Source organism: Cydia pomonella, chromosome 11, assembly GCF_033807575.1.
Source record: "Cydia pomonella isolate Wapato2018A chromosome 11, ilCydPomo1, whole genome shotgun sequence".
In the NCBI taxonomy this organism is placed as follows: Eukaryota; Metazoa; Arthropoda; class Insecta; order Lepidoptera; family Tortricidae; genus Cydia; species Cydia pomonella.
The window spans coordinates 9,002,017-9,022,590 of NC_084713.1; the positions used below are offsets into that span (position 1 = coordinate 9,002,017).

The following is a 20,574-nucleotide window of genomic DNA, read 5'->3' on the forward strand; positions in this document are numbered from 1 at the left end:
AAAGAGATACTGTAAAAGTTTATACTTATTCGTGTTTTTTTAACACATTTATTTTACTTTCCTCGTATTGAAACATGAAAAGTAGAGTGTTTAACTAGGGTGAAAGGGATCATTTATTTTCATCCCTTAGTTAACAACCTAATATTACTGTTTAATTTTTACCGCACATACTTATCAGAATAAAACATATTGAAAGCTAAGATCCTACAATATTTTTATATACCTATCTACTAATCTTATAGTTGCTACAGCGACGTAATAAAATAAATAACCGGCCAAGAACATGTCGGGCCACGCTCAGTGTAGGGTTCCGTAGTTACTCTTCCGTCACAATAAGCTAAACTGGAGCTTAAAGTATAGTAAATTGTTAACCAAGGGATGAAACGGTACCTTTCACCCGAGTTAAACAAATAGGCAAATTTGCATAATCAGTACCTAATTAAAGTAAGTCTTTTTACTATGAAGGGAAAACTTTTTGCGATAACTCAAAAACAGCTAAACTGATCATGTCTGCTATAGTTTTCATTTAATGTCTTTCTTAAGCTCTACTTCCACGATTTTTTTCATATTTTTTGGACCTATGGTTCAGACAGACGGACATGGCGAAACTATAAGGGTTCCGTTTTATGCCATTTGGCTACGGAACCCTAAAAAGGTATTGAGAATCTCTGGCTGACCTAACCTGGAAATTACGAGTATTTGTTACATGATATACCTTCTTTCATTCTTCTTTTCATGTCCGTAAAAGTTTGGTGTAGCAGCAATATCACATGTTCCTGTACTTACTACGCACTATGTACTGGGTACGTATATAAAAAAATTAGGTAGTCACACCAAGCTAAGTTGGCAGCGGGTTTGATAGCCCAGACGGTGCAAGTGTTAAGTATAAGTAAATTCAAAGAAGTTTGACGTTTAAAGTAACACTTGCACCCTCTGGGCTATCAAAATCGCTGCCAAGTTAGCTTGGCCTGACTCTATACATCCACATTATATTGTTTTGACTTTTGTTCTTTTTAGTAAGTATTCTATTCCAAAATTAAGTTTCCATAAACTGGTATCTCTTCGGTGTTTCCATAAAGCGGTCGACTGCATATTCCCTAGTTGAGATTTTAATGCAATGCAGTGTCAAACTTTAGGATTACATATAGGTACCTACCTACTTGTGCTGTATGTTGTTATTACATACTGTAATTTAGTACAAACCAGTACACTGGTGTCAAAGATATTTGACCCACCTTATCTTTATTTACACATGTACCTATGTATGTAGATAATTTGACACGAGTTTATATATGTACCTACAGGTCATGCACTCACTCTCTACATATAAGATGCTCTACATATCAGTTTCAATGTAGGTAATCATGTAACTAACATAACATGATATGTTGGTTACATTGTATCCACATTTATGTATGCGTATCTACTACTTATGTAGTACTAGTACATAGGCATAAATAATGAATTCCAAAAGGTCTTACCTCCAATTACTTACTATGTAATTATTTATTAACTACTTATTAAAGTGAGTCGTATGACTTTTAAAACAAAGTGTGGAACAATCACTATAATTATAGTTTAATGTCTTGAATATATACCTAAGTTGATATTTAACTTCGCACGTCTCAAATAGAGCGCTTAGTTCACTGTCTTTTCGCAATACCTACTTGTGACTTCCGCCATGGGTTTGGGAAGGACTGAAAATAGCACAGCTAACGAATGGTAGATTAGCCGACCTACTTAAGTAAACAACTGTTTCTTCGACACTTACGTAGGTGTATCTGTCCTCTTTTTCTAACTGTCCGCTGCCTGTCTATTGTTATTATCTTTCGCGAATTTATGGAACCCGTTCTAAATTGAATACCTGTCTAGACCTGACACTGTGTGTGGTTGGTTATAAGTAGTACCGTCCTACTGAATATAGAACTTAATTGAAATATTGAAAGATCATACATAACAGTACTGTCGAATTTTTTGACAGTATTTGGAAGCCTTGTATTTAGAACTAAAGATTAAATTTTAATGCAAACCAAGTACCTATTTGACTATCTCGATTGGCGATAATTAAGTGGAAGATAGCGATCACACTGGAGTCATCCAGTCTGCAAGTTATATAGGTATCTAATCTATATCTTCGTAATGAACCTCTGATGATACTTATCTAATTTATATCTTTGTAATGAATGACCCAGAAGTAAAAAGAAAACGATTTAGAAATCAATTTAGGTAGGTACTTTACAATTTGAGTAATATAAATCTGACAATAATTGTATATCGGACTCGCCCACCAAGGGTTCAGTTCAGAATTACAATACAATACAATACAAATACACTTTATTGCACACCTCAATACAGAAACAGTACAAATAATACAACACATAAAGAAGAGGTAAACAACAGGCGGTCTTATCGCTAAAAAGCGATCTCTTCCAGACAACCTTTAGGTAGCGGAATTAAAAATATATATATATATATAAACAAATAAATAACCTTATTTTTTATTATTAAAAATTTATAGTTTTCCGATTTTTCCCTGTAGGTTACTTGTAGTATACGACGATATTACCTACTTGCCAAATTTCATAGTTCTAGGTCAACGACATCTTGATTCCCTAGAGTGTCGAAATATACGTTTTTGCGGCATAAACGGCCGAATCTTTTTTTACGTGAACTTGTTCGGTTTTTTCACAGCTTCCACTTTCCAGAGACTGTACACTCGAGTATATGGTTTTAATTTCAACTCAATACCTCCACGCGTTCCCGAGATAAATGGTCTTGACAAACGGACGGACTTTTAAGATTATAAGGGTTCCTTTTTTTTCGTTTTGAGGTACGGAACCCTTAAAACTAGTGATAAGAAGGGACAATTTCGTACATTTACCTGTCTGTTTCTATCTCTATCGCACACTAGTTAATTATATTGCTGTCCCGCCCATAATGGCGGCAGTCAACGACACAGCGGGATGCGTGCAATAGAGGAACGGAGTCGGACAATGTACGAAATTACTCGTTCTAAGCGTCCGCCCTTTACTTAGTGTCATGTTTTCAAAAATGTTTTTGGTGTTCAATAGTACACGACACGATCCCCAAAGAATAACAAACATTGGCTTATACTGAGGATTTCTATTTTTTTTTCGGATATCGAAGATATTTAGAAAAGCCATATTATTAACCGGGCAACTAAAATATTAAACGGGAACGTTTATTGGCCATATAATAATATAATTTGGCTGTGTATTCATATTTTGGGGCCCAAAAATTTACGAGTATATTAGCCCCAAATATACGCATCATATTACTAAAAAACTGGCAGAGAATTCAAGCCACCAAAATATTAAATAAGGAACTTGAAATAATATTGTAAAGCGTATGATTTTTAATATTTGTGGTCATATGGTTGATAATATGTAGCTTAATATGCGCAAATGTTATAAAAATATTTTTTATAATGTCAATGTCATAGAGGAAAATGGGGACTACGTTTATATGGAGAAGCGGCCGTCCCCTTTCCTCTTAAGTTTTCTACCCATGGGTTCAACGTTTATACGACCACAATGACTTTTTTATACTCTTTTTTTGTATATTGATATAACAGCTTAAGTAATGATTGTCGATATACAATTTTTTTTATTTCTCATGCTCTGAAAACGGGTCGTTGTTGTTCTAAAAAGTGTGCAGAAAAGAATACGTTTCTGCCCTAGAGTACTGAACTTTCTAAGTACGCTTTTATTTCTTTTTTTTTACGGTAAGTAATTAAAAGATTAGTTTCCACAAATAACGATATTTTTACCTTTACTGTTATTTGAAGGAACACTCAAAAAATACAACTGAAGTTTATACGTAGCCGTGTTCTTTTTAAATGCAAGTGTATTTTACTTTCCTCCTATTCGAAATGAAAAGTAGAGTGTTCAACCCGGGTGAAAGGCACCATTTCTGAAAGGTGCCTTTCATCCATGATTAAAAATCTACTAAATGTGCATTTACCTTAATTTGCTATCTGAATATTTTAAAACAATTTCATTTTTAAGTTAATAGATAGTCTTTTTCTTTTTAAAATGTGCTAAACAATTAGTCTCCAATATAATAATTAAGTAGCCAAATAAATAATTGGTACTTGCCTTCAAATAAACAAAAGCTGTAACGGCATTAAAATAATGCTCATATTTAAATATTTAAAGGCTCTGTTAACTAAGTACGTGCCTTTAAAAAAATAGACCACCCCTGTCCGAAACCACAGTATAAATTATGAAAAAAATGCAAAAAATAGTTTATTACTCATTGATTACAGAAAATCCTATGAAATAGGGCAAGCGTGAGTCAATCATTACATTACGGAAAAAAAACTTTGATCTGTTACGAGTATAAAGGTCAAACTATCTGTTAATCAATAGTTCGTACAATTATTATTTTTTTTTTGTAGGTAAATATATTTTATAGTAGGTGATTTTATTTTATTACTAGGTTTAATTTTAGTTTAAAATTTGTAATATTATATATTTTAGTATAGTTAGTCAATATAGATTGTTCGAGTAAATATATAACTATATATCGTACAACAATATATTGCATAACAAAAAATAATAATTACCGACCAAGTCAAGCATATGATATAATTATAATATTATAGATTTCGACTTTGACTGGACCACGCTAACTTGTACGCACAGTAAGGCCAAACATAATCCCTATAAGCTCCATAATTGACGTAGCACTTGGCATGAAAACATAGCGTGGTCCGACTCTAGATATTTATTTTAGATTTATTAATCTACCTACCTATAGGCCAAGCAATAAGAAGGTATAGAAGGAAATGCTTGGAACACATTTTTTGACTCCATATCAAAAGTCCCCGGCCGTAGCCCCCTTGAGCCGAGAGGGGGGGGTTACAGGTCTAAAATTCGCAATTACGAGTAGATGTATATTCACATTCATATTGATTTGTCTTTCACCTCTTAGTGTTTGATCCTTTCGCATTTTCTCAAAGGTTAGCTGGAAGAGATCCCTTTTAGACATAAGTTCGCCTTTGTACATAACATTTTTTTGTCTGTTTTATGTATACTGTTGACTGTAAATGTGCAATAAAGTGACATACATACATACATAGATGCGTAGGTAAGTTATTTACGTACCATTAGATTTGAGTTGCACTCTGGAGACTGTAATCAAAATACCCACTTAATAAAAAAATGTTTGTACTCTTGAAAATATTTTATTGCGTTTGGTAGTTCTAAAAATATAAGGTTTAATTGACAATTCGATATAATTCTCTACACATTGTTTTCGCTAGCTACTTAACTTAGATAATGTAGTGATAAATGTAACAATAATAAAATATGTTTTATCACTCGGCTGCTATTCAAAATATTATATATTTGTCTGATTCACTCTGCATACCTAAGTTAAAATATAACATTGTATTCTCCGGATAGTTAGCATATTACATATTCATTATTTCATAAAATAAAACGTATACAAAATATCCTTAAAACTATCAATGTTTACAAACTTAATAAACATTAAACAATAGTATTACAGAAGTAACAGCTATAATAAATTTAAAAAGCGATGTCGAATGTAGGGTGAAGTCAAACATTATGATACTTAAATAGAATGCCAGGGGCCATGTTCAGAAACTAAAATTGAATAACAATTAAATAACAATATTAGTGCGCCAGGCTTAATGCAACTAATTGTAGCTGCCTGCGTAGCCAACATGCCAATCGTTAACGCTCCGTAGCGAACGAAACATAACTATACGCTACGCTACGGTGCGTTAACTATTGGCATGTTGGCTACGCGGGCTGAGCTTAAGAGCGTACATAAGTAACATAAGCTACAAATGTATTTTCAATTAGTACATTACGATACAAGTGCGAAAAATAGGAAATTCGAAACGAGTGGCGATAAATTAAAACACGACCGAAGGGAGTGTTTTAAATCGACACGAGTTGCGAATTACCTATTCGCACATGTATCGTACAACGTTTTACAGTACATATGGCCCTTTAAATGTTCGACACAGTAACATAATATGCTACTTCTCGCACTAGTGCTATAAAGTAGCCCTATATGTACTGTAAATTATTTTAATATATCCATTGCACGTTAGAGAACATGGCCCCGGTTGGCTAGAGAACGATAACCTTTGTATACCGTTACATCATCAACGATGAGATGTTGATACAAATAATCGTTTGCGCAGGATACTTAGCATTATTCTTAATTAGTTAAGTAAAACAGAATATAACATATAAAATCATGAGGTAGGAACCTTAATTTTATTTTTAATAATATTGCAAAACGTAATATTTATACGCATAAAACTTAATTATTGTATTTTCGTTAGGTGGCCAGTCCACCTACAACAAAGGATGAATGCAGTATTTTGATTACAGTAATATAGGAACTTATCATAATTTACATTACTCACACATAATTACTGGTACGTAATACATATGTATGAGTTATGACATTCGATAATGCTTTGTATCCATACGACAGATGAAGTACCTACCAGTTTTATTAGATTAGTTGCACAAGAATCACAAGCCGTATCGCGTTTACATTAAATGGTTTTCCGATAACCTTATTGCATTCAAGTTTACCTACGTTTTTTTCTGTTTCATCTTAAATTTATGAATTGACAAATCGCTGAGTTGTCTTTTTTTTTTGTTACACACTGCAGTAATATTTTCAAAGAAAAACTACATTAGCGAATGCATTAAATATTAAAATATTTAATTTAAGCGAGTTAAATAAGTAATTTTTTATTCATTTATGCGATTCACTGGAATAGTTGATAAAACGGAACACGGCAACTGCCCTTGATGAATGCGTGTAAAAATTTGATCCATATCAAGAACCTTTTCGTTTCTTTACTTTTTGTCTAATAAAACTATAGATTCTTCAATCTGAAGTCATATTTATAAAAATAATTAGAGATTTTGTAAAATAAAATAATTTACACCTCGCGCGAATATGTAGTAAGTAATATCAAATTATGTTGAAATTGTCTCTTAATTACCAGCATTTTCAAAAACTCACAATCAAAAATAGTTCAATGTTGCACCTTATTTTCATAAAAATAACATTGTACCTATTGTACACATCAAATAGAGCGCAATTTCATAACGGACCTGCCGAAGTTTGCCTACCTTTAAGACTACACAGAAAGTCCTATTTGATCTGATTTGATTTTGACCAAACTATACTGCCTGGCTTCGCCGCCCCTCGTTGGGAAGGCATTATGTATCTTAGATATTGAAAGTCAAAATATAATTAACATTTAATATTATAATATTAATTATACAAAACATAATAACTTAAATCAGGCAACGCATAACCAAAAAGTCAACGTAAAGATAATTTTATGTTTGAAACAAAACCACATCTACGAGTATATGTATGTATGGGCAATATTTGTGCAACATTACTCTGTAACTACCTATATGTAATAGCTGATTATGATTCAATATCACAGACTCTACTACTTCTGCCCGATTTATAAGTAAAACATTAGAATTAGTGCCCTATATATGTAGCCTAGAAGTTTTTAGGTTGTTATTCTCACTGAGTGACGAAAATTGACGTTCACTGTTACAATTTCGAGTTAAACTAGGCCCAATCATCCTATTCTCCAAGATTCTAATATTAGCATGGAAGCATCCTGTTGCTATGGTCACTTTCTGTATTATGTTAGTGATTTTAGTCACGGTCATTGTCGTTGTTCTGGTAGTGGCCGGTCGGGATAATATCAAACTGTGCACGGTAATTTATGTGTATCTCGTACAGACTCGGGGGGTTCGAAATAAATGTTAAGTATATTTATTCGAAATACCTGGTACTATAAAAACAATTATAAAAAATTGGACGTGCAAATACCTATTATTTGCACTTTGTTAACTGTAGCATTAAACAATTTTTTCGCAGAACCAAATCCTCTGAAATTATATGATAAGCATATAATTCGGATATGTTTAATAAATTCATCCATATATCAAATTGTCGTAAAGTACTTGAACGACTTGCCTTCTACATGTGTTTCGACATATAATAACATACATATTTTGACATGTAATGAGGTAATCTAGAAATTCTAGAACCGTAGGCTGTACGAAAATATTTAGGTACTTTATATGTAGACCGCTATTCCAAGAACTGAATATCAAATCACAAAGAACACGAAAATCAAATTAGAATGCACACAAACCGCAAATGAGGAAATTTAGCCATTTGCATTTAGCACAGGAAATTGTACTCACAAGTTTTGCTTCATAGGTTACTGGCCAGTTTAGAAAGACTACTGGCGGGCTGACGGGGACGAATATATCGAGGACACTTTTTGTCGCACAAACGGCGGTGCAATAACGAATTTACTAATAATAATTTGCCCCATTCATTTTACTGTAATATTCATTAGCTCATTTATTTTTATTTTTTTACAGATAGATGTAGTGCATAATTATTATCCATCGTATTTTCACGGCAAATTACGAACGTGGCTTGCTTTCTCGGTACAAAAAGTACTGAGGTTGCCAGAAGTAGCATGACAAAATGGCTTTCCGATACTTTGGTTACGACTTCCTAGTTCCATTGAGTACTTCTACTTTTTTAATTTCCTTTACTTTTCTGGTTCGAATTCATATCTATTTATATTATATATTGAATATTTTTTATTTTTTTTATGTTTCTGTGTATATTTCTATCAATGTGTATTCAAAACGTGCATTTCATTAAATTCAGTGATTGTACACTTTTGTTTGTGTTTGTCATTCATTCACCGTTACTTCTGTTTTACTCATTACCTCAAAGGTTAACTGGAAGAGATCCCATACAGGGATAAGTTCGCCTTTGTTGTATTTAATTTACCCTGTAACTGTGTTTTTCGTGTTTTTATTTCTATGTACAATAAAGTATATACATATACATACAAATACGAACGTTTCCGAGAATATACGATGGAAAACAATTATGCACTACACATGTAAGATTGTCCCCAAATATTTATTATATTTATTCCTACTTAGAATCACGACTTTTTTCGTTCTTAATAGTTGTACATTTTTCGTTTCTTCCATTCCGTTACCGACATACCTACAGTGATTGAAAAATAGTAACGGAATGGAAAGAAAAAAAAGGGACCCTTTTGTTCTCCTACTAGCTCGCAAGTGAGCTTTGAGTAGAAATAACATAAAAAAATCGACACAATTACAAAACATTGACTTTAGAGAATCTATAAAAATAAAACTTTGTTAAAAACTTACAATATATTTTATATTAATAATTATAATATTCATGAAAAAACTTAATTGAAACAAATGTACTGTAAACTGTACCATTTTAAAATACATAATTATATCACCTACTTTGTTATATTATTATGTCATTTAACTGGCGTAAATAATTGAAATGTACATAAACGTTTAAAATAACTATATATTATTGTCAACATTAACTTATATCTATGATTTAATCTTATTCTTAATTAAACATTACATAAAATATGACAAAATAATCTATCTAGGAACGTTTAAATGGTAAATGTTTTACAATTAGTGTAAAATTAAAAATGCATAAGAAAGATACAGTCGACATCATAAATACTTATTTAATTGCATAAATGCACATAGTCTTGCAAGGATACAATTAAAAATGTGGTTATATAATTTTATGAGCTCGACCATACCAATATTAAATTATATCAATAAACAAAGTCTTTTTGCATAAAATTAAGAGTTGAAAGAATAATTTAAAATGCTAACATATAAAGTGGAAAATATTGAAGTACGTGAGGTGTTAGCTATGTAAATCTGCCTCCACATGTATCTGCAAAAACTACATTTGAAATCTAATTAAATTTTATGCCTTGTTATCATACAACAAAGTGTATAATATCAAACGTGGTATATGCACATACTCGTATGGTAAGCGAGGTAGAAACATGCTATCTCCGGCCGCGATGTTGCGGCCCGCCCGGCGCCCGCGCCGGTATCATACGGACGTAAGTACTTAAGTTCAATGAACATAACGATTTTTTTAAATTCTTAACAAACGGCTGATCCATTAAAGCAGACATTTTTTTAAACCTATCTACGTTTGTGTTTTTACTTTTTTTATCACTGAAATAATTTACAACTACTGGCACAAAACTCGAGTTTGTACAAATACGGTATTGCATACCCATTAATATAAATATAACTTACATTTGCGTTTTCTAAAATGTTTTCGGCAGTTGCGTTGTTACGGCTACATAAAGCCAAAATTTTAGATTTGGTTATAAAGAAGTATTAACCATCCGATCATGGTGATTATCGCCATTTTGAAGAGGACCAGATCCCGAAAGTTTTTCTGAAAAAAAGAAAATTAGTTTAGAAGCACTGGTGTACAAAATGTATCGTATTTTAGGGAACCTACGATAGAAAACACTTACCAATATCATTTGATGATAATTTCCCGTTTACGCTACCATCCTTGTCTTGGCTCTGGCGTTTTTGAATTGGTGTTTTGCGATATAGACGTATGGTAAACATGAGAGTGGCGCCAACCAGCGGGGAAATGCCGGCGAGAACGAACGGCAAGGTATAGGAATCATATAAACCGTGCAGATAGGCTGCGAACGGCGGGCCGATGGACAGCGGAGCCGCCGCCAGACCCAACATGCAACCGATAGCCTGCGCCGCGTGGGCACCGCCAACTAACTCAAATGCTATAGGCCCAATTAAGGCAATAAATGCGCCGTCGAACACACCCATTCCTAACGAAATAACAATTATAAATGCAAAGGAATTGACAAATGGCAAAATAATCGTAAGAATTCCTATGACGTAAAACGAAATCTGCTGCAACAGAATTCTGTCGATACCAGGCTTATCCGCGAGGAATCCGAAAACTAATCTTCCTACCCCAGAAGTGGCCGCTATGCATTGTATGGGTACATTGTTGTATACTTTATCGAAAGTTTCAACGAATTTGCCTATGTGCACGTAAGGTACAAAGTATCCGAATAGTGCCACGGGCATCGACAGCGCCCACAATCTATACTTCTTATTTTTCCAAATTTCGACACTCACAATAGTTTTAATAAGTGAGGTACAGTTATCTTCCTTTAATGGTTTTTCTATAACCAATAAAGGAATAGGTTTAAATAAAAGACCACAAAGAGCAATTCCAAATGTAAATATAGCTAGAACTCTAAACATCCAGTCGAGCCCGTAGTCTTCAATAAGATGTTTCATAAGAGGAGGCATCATGACTGTGAAAATAGAACTGCCTATGGTGACGATGCCATTGACGCGGCCAAGATATTTTTTGAAGTAGTGGCCGAGAATGGCGAGCGAGGGCGTGTAGGCAAGAGAGGCTCCTAGTCCATATAGGACACCGTAAGTGAAGCATAGAATATCGACGTGATTGGTGGCGAAAGAGGATAGAAGCAAGCCAGAGGCGGCGATAGTGCCACCGAGCACGGCAGTGCGGCGCAGCCCCATCAGCGCGGTCAGCACGCCCGACAGCGGCGACAGCAGGAACGTTGTACCCATCGCCAAGCTGCCCACCAGAGCTGAAACAAACATTTAAATTGGAAACTGTTGCAATTTATTTTTATTATAAGAGAAGCAGTACAATGATCCCCACATTAGGCTCAGGCTGTAACATGGGAATCTTGAAGGAATATCGAAATGTAGCGGCTCTTATAAATTATTATTTTTAAAGCTACTATATTATACATATAATTTATTTATATATGACTAACTATCGAATTATGTACAAAGTCACTATGCATAAGAATGTTCTTTGTGCTCCCTTTACATGCTTAGCTTATGTTAAGCTTCAAAAATCCAATAGTTATTTTTTTTACTAGGGGCCAAAGTTGTTGTTTAACCGCTCGTGCTAATATTAATAGCATGGTTCGAGATTCGAGATATGGAATCGCCTAGTACCCATAGTACAAGCTTCGCTTAGTCCCCAAAAATATGTTCATGTCATGACTAATCGGCGAAGTTGGTTAAAGCGTGAGATGGAATTAAAAAGAAACCATTTCTTGTAAGAAAAACAAAACAACATTGAGACAGTAATTTTATCCGAAGACTACATAATAAATAAACAATAATATTTCTACAATCTCCAATTGATCTTCTGCGTGTTAATTATGTTATCATGACATATTGCGGTCAGATAAAAAAATACCTACTCAATTCACCAAAGAAATAAAAATAAAAACAAAGCGCGCTGATGATGGAATTAGGTCGTCACTATATGTATTTGTATATTTACTATTGTGCATGTAAGAATGATTTCGCACATATAATGTAAGTGCATGGGATTTGAGATTATTAAATAAAACTGCAGCGAAAATATTTGACAAATAAAACTATCCCAGAGGAGTAAGTATTAAATTTGTCGCCTATGCACTCAACTAAGTTGCCAAGTGCCACACAATGTCTCGTAATCTAATCGGGTCACCAGACACGAGATACCTATCTACCTAAAACCATCAAGAAGATATATGCATGTTTTCTACGTATGTCAATTGAGTGTGAGGCACGACCGTTCGAAGATACGTACGTAATGAGGCTACACACTGGCGTTTGCGGAACGGAGACTGTCTGGTAAATCAAAATAAACTAGGTTCCTACTTAGTTTCGAAATGGGAAAACGTTTTTTTTTTGCATTTGTAAGGTTGTTGGTATGAACATATAACACATAACAACGTCTAAATGTATAAGAATTAATTTTCACTGTGGTAAATACACAAATCAAGACATCATTTGTCTATATGTTAAGTGTTGTTATGTCATTTAATAAATATATCAAATAACCGTTATTGCAACTGATATTATAACAAAAATATTTATAGCCATCGATACGCACCCGTATCAATACTTAAATAGGTAAGTACATAGAAAACACCCATGACAAATATCTTTGCTCATCACACAAATAAAAGCTCTTGCGGGGATTTGAACCCAGGACCACTGGCTTCATTGGCAGGGTACTGGCCCCGACGGTACCCGATAGTGATCCCGACTAGGCCAAAACGGTCGTCAATTTTTTTTAATTGACTACGAACACCTTCCGAAAAATAGTGACAATCGTACATTTAATACCAGAAACAAAGGCAAACTTGCTGAGCGCCGCTTCTTCGACTTGGCAAGCTCGAGGACCATTTACTCGTATTGGGCATGGGTAATCCATTCTTCCCTCTTAAGGAAAAATGTGCAATAATTGACGGACTGAAGTTTATTTTTGTAGCCTACATGGCAAAAATAAGTTAAAATTGACGGAATTTCCGTAGAACAAAACGAACTTTACTTGGGTGGTTGGGTGTTGTTCCCAAACGGTCATAAATATTTGTAGTTGGTGTTATTAACCCTTTTTATAAGGCGTGAGGGTGTCAGAATTTATGCAAAATTTGAACCTGTCACTTTGAAATAAAGTTCAAAATCAGGTGGGAAATATATATACCCTCTGCTCTTATAAAGGCTAAAGTATGAATATAATATATCATAATAATATAATAAATATAAATATTATAGGACATTATTACACAAATTGACTAAGTCCCACAGTAAGCTCAAGAAGGCTTGTGTTGAGGGTACTTAGACAACGATATATATAATATATAAATATTTATAAATACTTAAATACATAGAAAACACCATGCTCATCACACGAATAAATGCCCTTACCAGGATTTGAACCCGGGACCGTCAGCTTCGTAGGCAGGGTCACTACCCACCAGGCCAAACCGGTCGTCATGAATGATAAAATTAAAAACCTACTAAATCAAAACGGTACTTGTATTCAATAACAACACTTCAAACAGTTCAAACTTTGCGCGTTTTTGCTAAATATCTTATAAGGACTCTTAAAATGATTCATATTAGGTACATATTTGCTTGGACGGAAAGCATCATGGTCATAGTCATCATAATAATCATCATACAGTCGTAATTTCCTTGTTTACCGTTATATTTCTAGTGAACTTCGGTAATTATTCTTAACTACATAGTTAATTTAGATAAAATAGAAAAAAGACAGGTACGATAACGGTACAGCACAAACCATTTGTTTAGGACAGTTATTTATTCTTCTCAATGAGGAAGTTCATTCTTCTCGGCGGATTAGGGAAGATCAAACGATCGTTTACGGGTGGGGAATGCGATCTTAGACATTACGGTAAAAATTAGATAATTTTGCTTTTGTAACATCTTCTCTTCACTGTTCGCTGTACTTTACTGTACTTTAGATAAAACTGAAGACTTTTTCATTTATCACGCTCTGAAAGGTACCCATAGTTTACCTATGAAGCAGGTTCAAAGTGATACGTTTCCACCTTCGGGATTTTACTTTTCAAGCAGTGAAAATTCGGTTCTTGAAGGATTTGTTGTTTAATTTCTATTCTGATATTTAACTCCCGATTACATAACATAAGAGAGATCACTACCATTGAGAGCCACCTCTATTTTGAAAAAGTAGCAGTGTGCCATCGATTTGCGAGTTAGTTTTGTGACTTGCCGAAAATCTAAATTCGTCTATTTATCTCTCTATCGCTCTTACATGTTCGAGCGACAGGGATAAGAAACCTAGTAACGTCGTAAAACCGTCAGAAATTAACCGTGCTTTATGCAATTTAACTGCAACACAGCGATGCGTTACATTTCCATATCGTACTTACGGAATTTTAATTTCAAACGCGTTAGGTAGAGAAACATGAGAAACGAACTAACGAAAGTTGTTTTCATCAGCTCAATGGTTTGAAATTAAATCCGATTGTGGCCTTCAACGAGGGCGCCACGCCGCCGGCACGCGTGCCGTATCGAGTGCCATCGGCGCCAATTCTGATAAAACTACTTAACAATAAAACTATGCCTTTTGTACAGCAGTCGTAAAACTCGAGACATTGATATATGGATATGTATATTTTATTATCTGGTAATCTCGTTTTAACATTGTCATAGTGGATATAAGACTATTTCATTCGAATCTTTGGAACAGGCATACTAGTATTCTTCATTTCTTAGTTTTGTTTTAACAGAGTTATAGATAAGGCTATATTTTTAAATTAACACTAATAAAATTAACATTTGTTTGATGGTCTTGAATGATGTGACCCTTTATGATAATAGTGAATTCTAAATTATGCATGTGTAGGGTTTTAAGGTAACAATAGTCTTTTTAAGGTAAAAATACCACTCTTTCTTCATTTTTAAACATTTTAGCACCAATTTTTAACTTTTTTTTAACTTATATTTAGAAATTTTCTCTTATTAAATATCCACAAAAAAAAATTGTGAGATGATTTGAAATAAGAACAAAGGGGCTACTAAATTCTACAGTGTAAAATTATAATTATAAGTTAAGGATTTCCTTACCTGTGTAGCTTAAGCTAAATCTTAAGTTGTATTGTGACTACATGGTTAAAAAAAATATAAACAAAAAAATTTAGAGAAACTTTGGTATTACTTATTACAGTTTCTATGCAATTTAATCTAATTTATGTTTTTTTTACACTTCTTAAAATTATAGCTAAGTAAATGTAGAACAGGTAGAATACTTTCTTATATACCTATTTCATAAATACCATTACACATAATTTCATAGTGGCAAGGGAAAATAAGGATGAAATTCCTAAACACATTGCATCATCTACATTTTGCAAAGTAGGTAAGCTAACCTAACATATACTTACATGCTTTGCTCTCAAAGTTTGGTATCTTTTGTTCCTTCAGTTGTTTTGACATCACTGTATATATCACACTATATGAATTTATCACACCAAAGAGAAGGCCGTTTGTGAGGAATGAGCCCACCAGCACAGAATATGCCCTGAACCCCCCATCAGGGGGACCTCTAGCGAACTCATCATTATTTCCACGCACATTTCCATTTGTTTCGGGCTTCGGTACCTCGGCACTTCTCACCTCTACACTACGTACTTTAGTCAGTAGTTCTGAGTTTTCCTTTGGTTCCAAATCCATTTTCCAAATTATTATGTGATTCTTTTATACGATAGCAATCCGATGAAAGGCTTTTGAACATCAATTCTACTAAAACTGTAATTTGATCTTGACTATCTACGTATCAAATAAAATTGTTACACAAAGCAAACTTTTATCACTTATTCAGAGGGAGTATACTATGATCATAACTTTAAAACCCACGTCAAACTCATAGTCCATTTTTCGATTTATTGGCATAATCTACGACACGAACAAATCAGGCACGCGGTCGAAATTATTTTCTGCATCCTCGCTGACAAAGTGAACTACTGAGTACAGACTGACTGTGACTGATTCTGAATGGAATAACAGTGACAGTTCACAGGATGGCACTTGACAGGATAAGGAATATTGCCAGGAATAAAACCCTTCGGTACGAAACAATACGATATCGTTGTTTAACATTAATATCTGAAACAATAATATGCTTTTTTTTATATTTATGACGATAAAAAGTACTATTTTTTAATTCTGATCAATAGGAATATTATCAGAAGTGCAGGGGGCCTGCCGCGAAATCCAAAATTCGCAAATTGAGGGGATCGTTCTCTTTTACTCTCAATAAGACGTAATTAGAGTGACAGAGAATACCCGCAATTGACGAACTTCGATTTTCGCGGTTATTGCCCAGAAAACCAACGTGACCCATGAGAAGATCTCTATCCGTGAGATGTGTATCTGAACGCGTTCTACGTGTCAAAAAACTACAACATATCTACAACACAGCTGTCGACTGTCATGCTCAAGTCAAAAGTCGGGTCTATTTTCGCGAACAAATACGTGGTGCGTAAATATTGTTTTATACATTTTGATTAAAATAAATTCGCTAAACAATAAAAATTGTTCCGTGAACGGCAGCTGATAATTAAGTTCATTACCCTTTCAGAATTTATTTTCTAAACATGGCACCATCATCAGATTGGGATGAAATAAAGCGCCTAGCTGCAGATTTCCAAAAAGCTCAGCTTAGTTCTACTGCTCAAAGGTAAGTTACAATTTTTCATCCGTCTACCCTGCACAATGTGCCGTATGCCCTGACAACCAACACCAACTCTATAACACAAACATATGTTTTTAAATGTTTTTTTTTACAGGCTTTCAGAAAGAAATTGCATTGAAATTGTCACAAAACTCATAGAACTGAAATTGATTGATGTGATATTCACTACTGATGGCAAAGAGTACTTAACTACTCAGCAACTAGTGAGAGAAATAAAGGATGAACTTTATGTACATGGTGGCAGGATTAACACAGTTGAATTGGCTAAGGAGCTTAATGTTGACCTTAGTCAGATCAATACCAGCATCACTGACATTGTCAAAGGAAAAGAAGTTCAACTGGTGTCTGGCTATTTAATTGCATCATACTATTTGGAGAAAATCGCAAAAGAAATCAATGAAAAACTTCAACTTCAAGGACAATTATCTGTTGGAGAGCTGACCCTGCAGTATGACTTGCCAGCTGAATTATTACTACACAATGTACTTGAAAAATATTTGGGCAAACTCATTTTTGGTAAACAAGATGCTTCTGAACCAAGAACTTTTTATACAGAAGAGTATATCATGAGGACAAAAGCAAAAATCAAGGGAGCACTGATGGGCCTCTTGAAGCCAACTCCTATAACTGTTATAGTCAATCACTGTAATGTTGCTGAGCGGCTGTTCCTGTCCCTGTTTGACCAGGTGAATGCCCCTGGAATGCTGACTGGCAGACAAACAGGAGCTCTCTATGTACCTTCTTGTTATACTAAGTCACAAAATGATTGGGTGATGAGCTTTTATAAACAAAATAACTATCTGGAGTATGATGCGTTATCTCGCTTGGGCATCTCAGACCCTAAAAGCTATGTGAAAAGAACTCTACCAAATGAAGACCTTACATTTCTCAGCAGCTGTGCAATTGGGTCACAAATTAAACAACAACTGGAAACAGCTCTAGAAGAGTGTATAGCATCAAAAAGTTATTTAGATGTTGTTGCCTTGCTGCCCTCTGTATTATCAGATACCGATATTGAAAATGTTCTAGACGATTTGCTGAAAAACAACTCAAAGGCAACAATTGTCTTTGAAAACACTGGTAAACATATCGTCTATATTGATTTTTACCTATCACAAATCCCAAGTTACTGTAGTTACCATTGATTTTCTTTATTTTAGACATAATATTTAGTTTATATTTTCAGTTTTCAGCAACCACTATATTGACACTTTAAAACAAGCTTGCACACCAATGATGCAAAGCAAAGTAGATGCAGTTGTCAAATCAGGAAAATATCAGCAGTTTTATTTAGAGAAGCAGTTGTCCAAGGCTAATGACCTAACACAACAGGGCCATACTGACCACAAAGCTGAAAGACGAGATGAAAGAAGAAGGAAAGCTGCTTCAGGTAAAGGGGGTGGAGGCACCCAAGGTCGCGAAACTAAAACGAAGGCTGTCAAAAAACATCCAAGGGGTAAACAGGCCACTCACGATTCTGACTCTGATGATGCCTCCACAGTCAGTAAGAAAACCCCATCCCAATTAGAAATTGTTAACATTGAAGAAGTAAAGAAAATCATCAAAGATGCTCTTGAAAATGAGGGACTTGAAGATCTTTTGACTCAAATAGCTGAATATCTACATGGGTATGTTTTCAATCCTTTCACTTACGTCAATGTATTCAAAAGTATGACTTGCATGTCAATCTTTATACAAATATACTTAAAACATTTTAGGCATTCAAAGATATTTAAAAAACTTTTTTTCAGAGGATTAAACCAAACTGCATTAGTACTAGCAAAAGAAACAGCTGAAAAGCTGATGCAAGATGCCACTCAGAGCAGGAAACAGACCCACTCTTCTACGCAAGACAAGATTAACATTTTAATAAATGATATCAAGCTTTTTGAGAAGGGTCTTAAGTCATTGCCAGCTGATAAACAGCCACAGTTCATCAAATACCTTCTCAAGTCTTTAGGAGGTGATGTCTTATCCGAATTCTGCAAATATGCAGCAAACCAATGCAATCTTTCGGTTCAAATGGATGTGTTGACTCCCGAACAGAGAAACAAGATTATTAACGACTTGACAGAGGAATACACGAAACCATTTAAGGCTCTGAATGCCACACTCTCTGATCAGAATTTGGAGCTGTTTTATCAAGCTGTTGACTTATGTCTGGCAGAATGTGGTATGATTTTGAAGAAGATAGACAAGAAGAAGGACAAGTATGGTTTTCTTATTCATGAATTGACTAACATTTTACATTTGTAGGAGTGATGATGCTCATTTATTGTTGTTTCAGGCTTGTAATAACCAATCACAGAGAAAAGTTGATTTCGGAGTTGGAAAATTGTGATGACCCAGCCTTGTCACTGCATCTGGCTGTATTGGCGATATTCACAATCCTTACACAGAATATGTTGCATGCGTCTGGGAGGCTTGTGCCTGTTATTATTGAATTTTTGAAAACTCAGCTTAAAGAGGAGCAGTTTATAGACCTGCAACAGTACCATGGTAATTATTATTATTATTTTCTAATGTAACTTACCTATTAACGTCTATTAGACACAATGTTCAAAATAAAAGCAGAGATACCTTTCTATACCTCTTATGTTTCAACTAGTTTTACGTAATAGAACGCCTTAAAAGAGCGCCTATTTACATTTACCATAGGATCTCTCTCTGGCCGCGGACTGAACGAAGACGACCGTCGTCGTCGACCAAGTCTATAAATTTTGTATAGCCCTAGCAACCCACGCCGCCGGTCGCGTGTATCCAGTCCGCGGCCTTAATGATGCAAAAACGAAACGAATTTCATGAAGTCATACGAGAAATATGTTTTTCCTTTTACACGTCTACACTGGCCGTTTTGTGCGTGAGGAAATTGCCTCGGGCGTATGCTCGCTTGGACCCGCCTATTTCAAACAATGAAATTCCATGTAACGATTTCGTCAGAATGAATGCCTAACATACGATTTTTGTTGCAGAGTTAGTTACAAAGTACCTGACTGCAAATGACGAAGAGAAACCAGAGGTTGAAGATAAGTTAAAGGAGGAAATGGCTACAATTAAGAATATAGTTTATGATGTTAAGAAAAACAAATGAATTGTTTTTGTTTTCAATTTCAAAGTAATTGAAATATAATATTGATTTATCAATTGAAATGTCCAATCATTTATTTATTATTTTAGGCCACCGAACACTATGGCCGTAATATGATAAGATTCATATACTAACCGTGTCTTATCCAATCTCGACATTGGCAGAATCATCAACACCTTGATGGAGCCATAACACGAAAAATTGATTGATTAGGTAAAGTAATCTAAAAAGTACATTACGATACAAGTGGGAAAAGTAGGGACATTCGCAACAGGTGGCGATAAATTAAAACACGACCAAAGGGAGTTTTCGTGTATCGTACAACGTTTTACAGAAGATATGGTCCTTTAAATTTTCGTCATAGGTAAATTGCTAATTACTCCACTAGTGCGGTAAAAAATATTTCCATACTTGCACCTTTCTTCATTGCAATAAGGCTTTATATTTGTCTATTTTTTGATACATCATTACATCAATGCTACACAGTAAAG

The 20,574-nt window shown here is 34.5% G+C and overlaps 3 protein-coding genes across 4 annotated transcripts in view; 2 read left to right on the forward strand and 1 right to left on the reverse strand.

Annotated features, from left to right (window-relative positions):
* Positions 1–20,574, forward strand: part of LOC133522773 (uncharacterized) — a 195,338-nt gene that overhangs the window by 132,162 nt on the left and 42,602 nt on the right. The window lies entirely within an intron of this gene.
* On the reverse strand, positions 5,190–16,517 carry LOC133522759 (monocarboxylate transporter 10). Its single transcript, XM_061858200.1, has 3 exons — positions 15,686–16,517; positions 10,430–11,554; positions 5,190–10,347 (listed from the first exon to the last, which is right to left on the reverse strand). The coding sequence occupies exons 1-3, from the start codon at positions 15,972–15,974 to the stop codon at positions 10,274–10,276; spliced, it is 1,488 nt and encodes a 495-aa protein (XP_061714184.1). The 5' UTR covers positions 15,975–16,517; the 3' UTR covers positions 5,190–10,273.
* Positions 16,682–20,145, forward strand: LOC133522758 (E3 UFM1-protein ligase 1 homolog). 2 transcript variants are annotated; one of them, XM_061858199.1, is made up of 7 exons: positions 16,682–16,778; positions 16,882–16,980; positions 17,090–18,075; positions 18,182–18,623; positions 18,747–19,205; positions 19,283–19,494; positions 19,968–20,145. In XM_061858199.1, the coding sequence occupies exons 2-7, from the start codon at positions 16,898–16,900 to the stop codon at positions 20,084–20,086; spliced, it is 2,301 nt and encodes a 766-aa protein (XP_061714183.1). In that variant the 5' UTR covers positions 16,682–16,778; positions 16,882–16,897; the 3' UTR covers positions 20,087–20,145. The 2 variants fall into 2 exon arrangements, with proteins under 2 accessions (XP_061714183.1, XP_061714182.1); XM_061858198.1 differs by having other exon boundaries at positions 16,749–16,980.

Coding starts and splice junctions, on each gene's coding strand:
- LOC133522759 (XM_061858200.1), bottom strand. CDS start 15,974: ATGGATTTGGAACCAAAGGAAAACTCAGAACTACTGACTAAAGTACGT. Junction 11,555..15,685: donor AAACTTTGAGAGCAAAGCAT/GTAAGTATATGT, acceptor TGTTTGTTTCAG/CTCTGGTGGGCAGCTTGGCG. Junction 10,348..10,429: donor ATTATCATCAAATGATATTG/GTAAGTGTTTTC, acceptor TCTTTTTTTCAG/AAAAACTTTCGGGATCTGGT.
- LOC133522758 (XM_061858199.1), top strand. CDS start 16,898: ATGGCACCATCATCAGATTGGGATGAAATAAAGCGCCTAGCTGCAGAT. Junction 18,076..18,181: donor AATTGTCTTTGAAAACACTG/GTAAACATATCG, acceptor TTATATTTTCAG/TTTTCAGCAACCACTATATT. Junction 19,206..19,282: donor ATAGACAAGAAGAAGGACAA/GTATGGTTTTCT, acceptor TTGTTGTTTCAG/GCTTGTAATAACCAATCACA.